Below are 11,757 nucleotides of genomic sequence, written 5' to 3'. Positions count from 1 at the left end.
TAACAGCCCCATTAAATTGGTTGGGCCTGAATTCAGAGTCAATCACAAAACCCCCCATTTTATTCCCTATATATGGTATTATCACGTCTTCCCTTTGTGACCTGGCCCTGCCTATCTCTCCCATAATCCCCCTCCTCACCTTTTAGACTCTAGTCAGACCAAACCACCTGGAATTCCTCATACATCATGCTGTTTCATCCTACCATGTCTTTGTACAATTTATTCCCTCATAGATTTCCTTGTGAACTCCTATTCCTCAAGCAAAATAGTGCTTGGATAGTGTCTCCTCCACAAGCTTTTCCAGAGAGTCAGTTAATCATTTCCTCCTATATTATTTCTGGTATATATATATTCTTTTCATTATATATATTCACATATATATTTTCACACATATATTATATTCACATATATACACACATACACATGTTAAAAAACACATATACATATATATGTAAAATGCAGCCAATGAAATGTTTACAAGTCTGCCTCGCCTACTGGACTGAGCATTAGGAGGACTGAACCCTCTGTGTAATACCAGTCCCTAGCATAGTGCCTAACACATGGGCACCTAGTAAGTCTTTTGTTAAGGTGTCTGTTGAAATGAATAGGAGCCTCTATTCTGTCCTTTTATAATTATCTCTTGTTTTTGAACCCTGATTTTGCATCTGTTCCTGAAATACTTCATCTTTGCTGAGTTAGGTCCTTTATTCCAGCCTGCTAAGTCACTTGGAGAGTGATTAAAGCACCAGTATATTAGCTTTGTACCATTTGCCCATCGAATCTGGGAACCACCTGAATCCTCATCAAAGCCATTAACAAAATATGCAGCCCTGGAGAGCATAAACAGAGCCCTGGCCGGGCACAGGGGCTCACGCCTGTAATCCCAGCACTCTGGGAGGCCGAGGCAGGCGGATCACCTGAGGTCAGGAGTTCAAGACCAGCCTGGCCAACATGGTGAAACCCCGTCTCTACTAAAAAATATGAAAATTAGCTGGGTGTGGTGGTGGGCACCTGTAATCCCGGCTACTTAGGAGGCTGAGGCAGAAGAATCGCTTGAACCTGGGAGGCGGAGGTTGCGGTGAGCCGAGATCGTGCCACTGCACTCCAGCCTAGGCGACAGAGTGAGACTCTGTCTCAAAAAAAAAAAAAAAAAAACCCACAAAAACACAGAGCCCTGTAGCATATAACTACAAACCTAGTGGGCCAAGATGGAGAGGTCTGGCAGAGTTGAGTGGGGATTATCTTTCTTTTTCTTTTCTTTTCCTTTCTTTTTTTCTTTTTGAGACGGAGTTTCACTCTTGTTTCCCAGGCTGGAGTGCAACGGCATGATCTCGGTTCACTGCAACCTCCGACTCCCAGGTTCAAGCGAATCCCCTGCCTCAGCCTCCCGAGTAGCTGGGATTACAGGTGCGTGCCACCATGCCTGGCTACTTTTTTGTATTTTTAGTAGAGATGGGGTTTCTCCGTGTTGGTCAGGCTGGTCTCGAACTCCTGACCTCAGGTGATCCACTCACCTCGGCCTCCCAAAGTGCTGGGATTACAGGTGTGAGCTGCTGCACCCAGCCCATTCTTTTCTTTTTTTTTTTTTTAGTATCTCATGTAATTTATTGAATACAGAAAGTGAAAAACAGAATGGTTGTATGGGTACTTGAAGAAGTATGGTTTCTACTGAATGAGTACTGCTTTTGTACATCCTAAAGGGACCACTCGTGTGTATAAGATTACAGACATTTACTGATAAGAAATGTTTCCTGAGAAGAGGCGAGACAGAGTCCCTGCCAGGTAAGGAAAGGGCCCCGAGGGATAGAAATCCATCTGCATTAACAAAATTCCTAAGTCAGAAAAGCTAACTGACAAGAAACTTTAACCAAAACTGCAATTTTGAAGGAAAATGGACACTAGTGAGATTACCAAAAGTAGAGCAAAAATAGCAGGCAGCTCACTTTTACACAGAACAAGTTGTTCTAAACAAGTTCTAACGGTCAGCAAAAAATAACAAAATACAGATCTTCATGGAAGGATTCCTTTTCCTTTCATGTTACCTCAGCAGCAAAGTCCTTTTCCAGGTCCACGTAAGCTGTGTAGGTTTTGTTTCCACCCCATTTCTCATCTCGTAGGATCACAAACTCTATAAGGAAAAGGATCCATGTCAACAAACTCATTGACAGCATTCCTAGCCCACATGCATGACTATTCCTAGCCCACATGCATGACTATTTGTAGTTTTTGCCATATATTCTGAACTTTATTGTATGGTATTATTCTTAAATTGGATGAGTGGCACTATTGTATACCCAGCTAGCATCTCAGCTGCTTCAGGGGAAGGCTTGTGGCTTATATCTATTTTGTTGTATTCCTCTAGTTCAACATGTCTGCCCCCACCCTTACTTCTAACACCTCTGCCCACCCCAATATTCCCTCAGAACCTAGCCTGGTAACGAATATATGGACAATTAAATTACATCCCAACATCATTCATACTTTAATATATAAGAAATCAGAGCAGAGAATCAGGGCAGCCAGTCCCTGAAGGAAGAGTCTGTGACAAATCACAAGTATGAAAACAGCACGAATTTTTCTATTCTAGCCTGGCCTCTAGGAAGAAAACAGAGAGTGTTACCGGACTTAAGGGGAAAAAGGACATGCTTGATGAAGGACAGAACCCCATTGTTCTCCACATTTCCTGGCTCACAGAAGGCCTTCTTCAGTTTTTTCTTCACATCCTCCTTCCGATCAAGGAGATCAATCTTGGACTCCTAGAAGTCATGGAACGGAAGAGGACCTCTTGTGGTTGAAAATGAGAATATGCTCAACTAATGTAAGTTGAATTTTGTTTTTTCTTCTCTGTCACCCAGGCTGGAGTGCAGTGGCACAATCATGGCTCACTGCAGCCTCAACCTCCTGGGCTCAAGAGATTCTCCCATCTCAGCCTCCTGGAAAGCTGGGACTACAGGAATGTGTCACCACGCCCAGCTAATTCTATTTTTTGTAGAGACAGGGTTTCATCATGTGACCCAGGCTGGTCTCAAACTTCTGGGCTCAAGCAATTCTCCTGCCTTGGCCTCCCAAAAGTGCTGGGATTAAAGGTGCGAGCCACTGTGCCTCGCTAAAAAAATTCTTTTTACAAAGATTTTAACATTAGGTACTTGCAGATATTTTCCTGTGGATGTGGTAAAAATAAATAAATAAAGATTTTTTTTTTTTTTTTTGAGACGGAGTCTCACTCTGTCGCCCAGGCTGGAGTGCAGTGGCGCCATCTGAGCTCACTGGAAGCTCCGCCTCCCGGGTTCATGCCATTCTCCCACCTCAGCCTCCCGAATAGCTGGGATTACAGGTGCCCGTCACCACGCCCAGCTAATTTTGTTTTTGTATTTTTAGTAGAGACAGGGTTTCACCGTGGTAGCCAGGATGGTCTCGATCTCTTGACCTCGTGATCCGCCCCGCCTTGGCCTCTCAAAGTGCTGGGATTACAGGTGTGAGCCACCACGCCCAGGCAATAAAAATATTTTAACGTTTGGCTGGGCACAGTGGCTCACACCTGTAGTCTTATCACTTTGGGAGGCTGGAGAGTCGCTTGAGCCCAGGAGTTCAAGACCAGTGTGGGCAACATAGTAAAACCTCATCTCTACTGAAAATAAAAAATTAGCTGGGTGTGGTAGTATGCGCCTGTGGTCCCAGCTACTCAGGAGGCTGAGGCAGGAGGATCACTTGAGCCTGAGGTTGAAAGTGCAGTGAGGCATGATCATGCCACTACACTCCAGCCTGGGCGACAGTGAAAAACCACTCACAATCCTGCCATCTAACAAATTAAACTATTTTATTTTTTATGTTCTTCTCAGGCTTTGTTTATAGCACACAAAATTGTTATGAATTTGTAGTTGGAGAATAAATGTCTATCTTTTAAGTATTTCTGAGTGGCTACCTGGTCCTTACTTACAATTTTTTTTCTTTTCAGACGGTCTCGCTCTGTTGCTCAGGATGGAGTACAGTGGTGCAATTATATAGTTCACTGTAACCTCGAACTCCTGCCATTAAGTGATCTTCTGACCTCAGCCTCATGAGGAGCTAGGACTACAGGTGTACAAAACCATGCCTGGCTAATTTTTATTTATTTATTTATTTATTTATTTATTTATTTATTTTTTTGAGACAGTTTTGCTTTTGTTGCCCAGGCTGGAGTACAATGGCATGATCTCGACTCACCTCAACCTCCGCCTCCTGGGTTCAAGTGGTTCCTCCTGCCTCAGCCTCCCAAGTAGCTGGGATTACAGGCATGTATCACCAAGCCCAGCTAATTTTGTATTTTTAGTAGAGACGGGGTTTCTCCATGTTGGTCAGGCTGGTGTCGAACTCCCGACCTTAGGTGATTCACCCGCCTTGGCCTCCCAAAGTGCTGGGATTACAGGCGTGAGCCACCGCACCTGGCATACCTGGCTAATTATTTGTTAAAATGGGGTCTCACTGTGTTGCCCAGGACAATCTCAAACTCCTGGCCTCTAGCAATCCTCCTGCCTCAGCTTCCCAAAGTGTTGGGATTGATAGGATCTTGCTTGCTCTGTTGCCCCGGCTGGAGTGTGGTGGCACAATCATGGCCCACTGCGACCTTTGCCTCCCAGGCTCAAGTAGTCCTCCTACCTCAGCCTCCCATGTAGCTGGAACTGTTGGTGCATGCCACCATGCCTAGCTAATTTTTAAAATTTTTTATAGAGATGGGATTTTATCATGTTGCCAAGGCTGGTCTTGAACTCCTGGACTCAACCTATCTGCCCACCTTGGCTTCCCAAAGTGCTAGGATTACAGGTGTGAACCACAATGTGTGGCCTATTTATAGTTTTTATGCCGTATTATATTCCCAATTATTAGTGGAAACATAATTTAGCAAACTCCAAACTGTTAGATTCTATCCTAATTTTTACAAATTATATATAATGCTACATTGGACATCTTTGCAGTCTTTTCCCTTCTCTAGAATCATTTCCTTAAGATGCCCAAAATTGCTAGGTTCAAAATTGTTTTTTGAAAGGTATCCTAATCAACATTGCTGTCGACAATGTGTGAGGATACTTGTTCACAGCAATCAGCCACACTAAGTATTATATATTATCTACAGCCATTTTTCCTTTTTAGGTAATAGGCTTTGTTTCTTATTTGGAAAGAGTGAGTTCATGGTCATTTGAGTTCAGTGGTTACCAAATTCTAGCTCACATGTGACAGTATATGAATCACCTTTTACTGGGTTCCACCCAAACCTAATGAATCAAAATCTCTTGGGATTGGGCCAGGCATTTTTTTTTTTTTTTTTTTTTTAAGATGGAGTCTCACTCTGTGGCCCAGGCTGGAGTGCAGTGATGCAATCTTGACTCAGTGCAACCTCTGTCTCCTGGGTTCAAGCAATTCTCCTGCCTCAGCCTCCCGAGTAGCTGGGATTACAGGTGCATGCCACCACACCCAGCTGAATTTTATATATTTAGTAGAGAAGGGGTTTCACCATGTTAGCCAGGCTGGTCTGGAACTCCTGACCTCAGGTGATCCACCCGCCTTGGCCTCCCAAAGTGCTGGGATTACAGGTGTGAGCCACTGTGCCTGGCCCTTTTTTTTTTGAGAGAGTCTCGCTCTTGTTGCCCAGGCTGGAGTGCAACGGTGTGATCTCGGCTCACTGCAAACTCTGCATCCTGGGTTCAAGCAATTCTCCTGCCTCAGCCTCCCTAGTAGCTGGGATTACAGGCGCCTGCCACCACGCCTGGCTAATTTTTGTACTTTTAGTAGAGATGGGGTTTCACCATGTTGGACAGGCTGGTCTCGAACTCCTGACCTCAAGTATCCATCTGCCATGGCCTCCCAAGGTGCTGGGATTACAGGCATGAGCTACCACGCAGGCCTTTTTTTTTTTTTTTTTTTTAATTTGTATTTTTAAAAACTTTTTGGCTGGGTGCAGTGGCTCACGCCTATAATCCCAGCACCTTGGGAGGCTGAGGTGGGTGGATCACGAGGTCAGGAGATCGAGACCATCCTGGCTAATACAGTGAAACCCCATCTCTACTAAAAAAATACAAAATAAAATTAGCCAGGCATGGTGGCGGGCACCTGTAGTCCCAGCTACTCTGGGAGGCTGAGGCAGGAGAATGGTGTGAACCTGGGAGGCGGAGCTTGCAGTGAGCCGAGATCGCACCACTGCACTGCAGCCTGGGTGACAGAGTGAGACTCCATCTCAAAAAAAAAAAAAAAAAAAAAAGGGAGAGAGAAAGGGAAGGAAGGAAGGAAGGAAATACAGATTCCTAAGTTCCTCCCAGAACTACTTTATCAGAATCTCTATGGACAAGGTCTAATCAACACTTTTTTTTTTTTTAATTCCCTAGATGATTCTGAAGGTAAGCCATGTTTGGGAACCCAGAACTCAACTTTTCACATCTTTGGATTTCCACGCTCTAATGAACAGAACCAAAGTGAACTTTCCCTCAAGTACACGAGCTCAAGAGGGGCTCTTAAATATTAAAAGATATCATAATATGAGTGATATCAAGTATTACCCTAGGAATAAAAATGCTAATTAGTGAAATGCAACCATAGTGCTCTCATTAATAAGGCTGAATTTCATCACAGTTGTATGAACAAAGACATTACTTTTGCTTTTATTTTTTTATCAGCAGTAAAAACCATTAAGTTATGATTAGATGTCATCAGGACTGCTCTGGATCCTTTGATACTCAAGAACCACTAAACTAACTGAATGGTGTAAGGCCCCTTCTAACTCAAATATTGGAGAATTCTAGTTAGCCAGGTCACTGTTCTTTTCAGTCCTCAATCTCTCCATTGAGGCTGAAGATTTCTAAATTCAAGTCTCAGCTGGCAACTTACCTCTTCTGAAGAGCTCATTTTGCTGCCTGTTAATCCTGGAACCATAGGATTCATCAGATGGACCCGTTTTGAATAGCCAAGTGCAGGGAGGTACTGAGAGATGAGAGAAACACACAAAAGCAGATATTAGTCTAAGTTCCTCCTCAGTGCCCTGATCTCATCTAACTTGGCCAGCAACTGAGTAGTTGTTATATTGCTTCCAATCTTTTTATACTGAATATGTAGCTTTGACAGTGACTGTAATTCAAGCGAAGTTTTTTTCCCTACTGCTTTTCTATCAGTATTACATTGTGAGGCTATTGGACTTATGTCACCATAAACAACAATAAAAGCTGGAAACACATAAAACAACAGGGCAAGCTGGGCATGGTGGCTCACGCCTGTAATCCCAGCACTTTGGGAGGCTGAGGTGGGCGGATCACCTAAGGTTAGCAGTTCAAGATGAGCCTGGCCAACATGGTGAAACCCCATCTCTACTAAGAATACGAAAATTAGCCAAGCGTGGTGGCAGGCACCTGTAATCCCAGCTACTCAGGAGGCTGAGGCAGTAGTATCGCTTGAACCCGGGAGGTGGAGGTTGCAGTGAGCCAAGATCGTGCCATTGCACTCCAGCCTGGGCGACAAGAGCGAGACTCCATCTCAAAAAACAAAAACAAAAACAAAACAAACAAAAAACAAAACAAAAAAACCCAACAGGGCAGCAAATCTTGAGCAAAGGGAAGTAAGGTGACCACACTTGCCTTGGGCTTTCTCACTGAGGGTATTTCTTTGCAAACCAGGTGCTGAGAAAAAGAGACCAAGCAGACAGCGAAAGACTAAGCAGAGGAAACAGCTATTGGAGTTCAAGGCTGGAGGAGGCTAGGGGTTGGGATGGGTTCCTCAGCCTATATCAAAATTCCCCACTGATTTCTTGGCTGACTCATAGCTGTGTATGCACATAGTGAGATACCAGGAAGTCTGGCAGAGAACAGGCTCTGGGAGGCTGGAGACCTGGGCAGAGATTTTGGAGGCTGCACAGTATTGGGGAGACAGAGATGGAAGTTTAGCTCCAATCAAAGTAGAGAAGGCTTTGTGAACACTGTGATATTTCGGTTTGAGTCTCTAGAAAGGCCATGCTCTAGGAACAAGGACCACACCACAGGAGTAAAGGCTAAGCTGAAGTAGATGTTCTAACAAAGCCTAAAACCAACCCCTGACAGAACCCAGGTGATAAGTCAGTAATTTAGCAATCTACAGAAAACATAGCATCCTACAAACACAATCCGGAGGGTCTACAATGCATCTATAATCCCTTTGATACACACATACAAAAAAATACTAGAAATGGGAAGCAGAGAAAAGTGGCTGACAGTCAAGAGAAAATAGCCAATAGAAGCAGATTCAGAAACAATCCAGATATTGCAATAAACAGACCATGATGCCAAAATAACTGTGATTGGTAGGTTAAAGAAAATAAGCCGGGCATGGTGGCTCATGCCTGTAATCCCAGCACTTTGGGAGGCCGAGGCAGGTGGGTTACGAGGTCAGGAGATGGAGACCAACCTGGCCAACATGGTGAAACCCCATCTCTACTAAAAATACAAAAATTAGCTGGACATGGTTGTGGGCGCCTGTAATCCCAGCTACTTGGAAGGCTGAGGCAGGAGAATGGCGGGAGGCGGAGGTTGCAGTGAGCCAAGATCACGCCACTGCACTCCACCCTGGTGACAGAGCAAGACTCTGTCTCAAAAAAAAAAAAAAAAGATGAGTTTTGCCAGGCGCGGTGGCTCACGCTTGTAATCTCAGCACTTTGGGAGGCCAAGGTCGAAGGATCACGAGGTCAGGAGACCGAGACCACCTTGGCTAACACGGTGAAACCCCGTCTCTACTAAAAATACAAAAAATTAGCAGGGTGTGGTGGCGGGCGCCTGTAGTCCCAGCTACTTGGGAAGCTGAGGCAGGAGAATGGCGTGAACCCGGGAGGTGGAGGTTGCAGTGAGCCGAGATGGCACTATGCACTCCAGCCTGGGCGACAGAGCAAGACTCCATCTCAAAAAACAAAAACAAACAAACAAACAAAAAATGAGTTTTACTCCAACTGTTGTTGGAGCAAAAATGTAGTAAAACTGTTTCTTGCATTGTTGGGCAGTGGTAAAAATATCTAACTTAAACTGTAATAAATTGCAAGGATACGTGTTGTAATCTCTAGGGCAGGGATGGGCAAACTGTTTTAGAAAGGGCCAGTTAATAAAGATTTTAGGGGCTGGGTGCGGTGGCTCACGTCTGTAATCCTAGCACTATGGGAGGCCAAGGCGGGCAGATCATGAGGTCAAGAGATCAAGACCATTCCTGGCCAACATGGTGAAACCCTGTCTCTACTAAAAATACAAAAATTAGCTGGGTGTGGTGGCACGTGCCTGTAGTCCCAGCTACTTGGGAGGCTGAGGCAGGAGAATTGCTGGAACCCAAGAGGCAGAGGTTGCAGTGAGCCAAGATTGTGCCACTGCACTCCAGCATGGGTGACAAAGCGAGACTCCCTCTCAAAAAAAAAAAAAAAAAGATTTTAGGCTTTATGGGCCACATATGCTCTTTACTGCTTATTCTTCATCTTTTTTCACAATCCTTAAACAATGTAAAAACCATTCTTAGCTCATGAGTCATACAAAAACAAGGTATGGGCCAAATCCCTGCTCTAATAATAAAAGGAGGTCCAACTAAAAAGTTAATCAAGCAGATACAATGAAATAATAGGCCAGGCGCAGTGGCTCATGCTTGTAATCCCAGTACTTTGACAGGCTGAGGTGGGTGGATCATGAGGTCAGGAGTTCGAGATCAGCCTGGCCAACATAGTGAAACTCCGTCTCTACTAAAAATACAAAAAAATTAGCTGGGTGTGGTGGCAGGCACCTGTAATCCCAGCTACTTGGGAGGCTGAGGCAAAGAGAGTCACTTGAACCTGGGAAACAGAGGTTGCAGTGAGCCGAGATCGCACCACTGCACTCCAGCCCAGGCAACAGTGTGAGACTCTGTCTTTAAAAAACAAAAAAACAACAAAAAACAAAAACAAAAACAAATAATAAGAAATAATCAAAAAATGTATTTATTTTATTCTTTTTTGTTTTTTTTTTTCAGAGACAAGGTCTTGCTTTGTCACCCAGTTTGGAGTGTGATGGTGTGATCATGGCTCACTGCAGCCATGATCACACCTCCTGGGCTCAAGCAATTATTCTGCCTCGGCCTCCTGAATAGCTGGGACTACAGAGGTGTGCCTGGCTAATTTTTTATTTTATTGTGGAGACAGAGTCTTGCTATGTGGCCCAGGCTGGTCTCAAACTCCTGGGCTCAAATGATCCTCCTGCCTCAGCCTCCCAATGTGCTGTGATTACAGGCATGAGCCACAGTGCCTGGCCCTCAAAAAATTTATATTGTGGCTGGGTGCAGTGGCTCACACCTGTAATCCCAGTGCTTTGGAAGGCTGAGATGGGTGGATCACCTGAGGTCAGGAGTACAAAACCAGCCTGGCCAACATGGTGAAACCCCATCTCTACTTAAAAATATAAAAATTACCTAGGCATGGTGGCAGGCACCTGTAATCCCAGCTACTCGGGAGGCTGAGGCAGGAGAATCGCTTGAACCTGGGAGGTGGAGGTTGCAGTGAGCCAAGAGTGAGCCATTGCACTCCAGCCTGGGTGACAACAGCGAAACTCAGTCTCAAAAAAAAATATATATATAGATATATATATCTATATATATAGAGAGAGAGAGTAAGCATTTCTGCATTCATTAACTATATCAAATAACTAAGCCAGGCACAGTGGATCTTGCCTATAATCCCAGCACTTTGGGAGGCCAAGGCAGGAAGACTGCTTGAGCCCAGGGGTTTGAGACCTGCCTGGGCAACACAGGGAGGCCTCATCCCTACAAGTAATTTTAAAACTACCCGGGTGTTGTGGCATGCACCTGTGGTCCCAGCTACTTGGGAGGCTGAGGTGGGAGAACTGCTTGAGCCCAGGCTGTCGAGGCTGTGATGAGCCATGACCACATTACTGCACTCTGGCCTGGGCGACAGAGTGAGAACTTGTCTCAAAAAAAAGACAAGAAAAAAAAAAAGATGCTGGGAAATGCGAACCAAATGCTCTGTGAAAGGACAGTAGTTCCAACTGGTAATGCCTCTCCTTGGAAACTGGGCTATTAGGAAAGGAGTAAATCCAACAGGTGCGGGAGCAGCTTCCTGGTTGTCACCAGGCACATGGGCTCTGGAGTTTGAAAGATCTGGGTACTAATAATTCCTGCTCAGTTACTAACTGTGTGATATTGGACAACTTCTTATCTTCTATCCTCAGTGTTCTCATCTGCAAAACAAGGAGAATATTTACCATACACTGTGACTAGTGGGACTGACACATCATAGTTCAATAAACACAGCTGCATACCTCTGAGGTGCAAGTGAAAAAAGACAGGAAAGCGGACACTCACCTTCTCTGCAAAGGTGAAAATCTTTCTCTGATCAACGCCTCCAAATTGGGCATCTACTTTTAAATACTCTTCATCCAAAGCCTGTGGAAAGAAACACATGAACATAAACATCTACTTTATTTTTTTGAGACAGAGTCTCGCTCTGTCGCCCAGGCTGGAGTGCTGTGGCGTGATCTCGGCTCACTGCCACCTCTGCCTCTCGGGTTCAAGTGAGTCTCCTGCCTCAGCCTCCCGAGTAGTTGGGATTACAGACATGCACCACCACGCCCAGCTAATTTTTTGTATTTTTAGTAGAGACGGCGTTTTGCCATGTTGCCCAGGCTGGCCTTAAAATCCTGAGCTCAGGTGATCCACCCACCTTGGCCTCCCAAAGTGCTGGGATTACAGGCGAGAGCCACCATGCCCAGCCTAAACATCTACTTTATTTCTTCTATATGGGTCTGAGAA

General features: G+C 44.8%; 1 protein-coding gene across 1 annotated transcript in view; it reads right to left on the bottom strand.

Annotated features, from left to right (window-relative positions):
• YARS1 (tyrosyl-tRNA synthetase 1) overlaps positions 1–11,757 on the bottom strand; it is a 39,904-nt gene that overhangs the window by 9,095 nt on the left and 19,052 nt on the right. The window contains exons 5-8 of the mRNA XM_001164500.6: positions 11,311–11,391; positions 6,856–6,948; positions 2,621–2,756; positions 2,043–2,128 (exon numbers count right to left, since the gene is read on the bottom strand). Coding sequence (XP_001164500.1) covers positions 2,043–2,128; positions 2,621–2,756; positions 6,856–6,948; positions 11,311–11,391 — 396 coding nt within the window. The remainder of the gene's footprint in view (positions 1–2,042; positions 2,129–2,620; positions 2,757–6,855; positions 6,949–11,310; positions 11,392–11,757) is intronic.

Source organism: Pan troglodytes, chromosome 1 (assembly GCF_028858775.2).
Source record: "Pan troglodytes isolate AG18354 chromosome 1, NHGRI_mPanTro3-v2.0_pri, whole genome shotgun sequence".
Lineage (NCBI taxonomy): Eukaryota > Metazoa > Chordata > Mammalia > Primates > Hominidae > Pan > Pan troglodytes.
The sequence above is the reverse complement of the archived record's forward strand: the minus strand, read 5'-3'. Positions and strand labels throughout refer to the sequence as shown.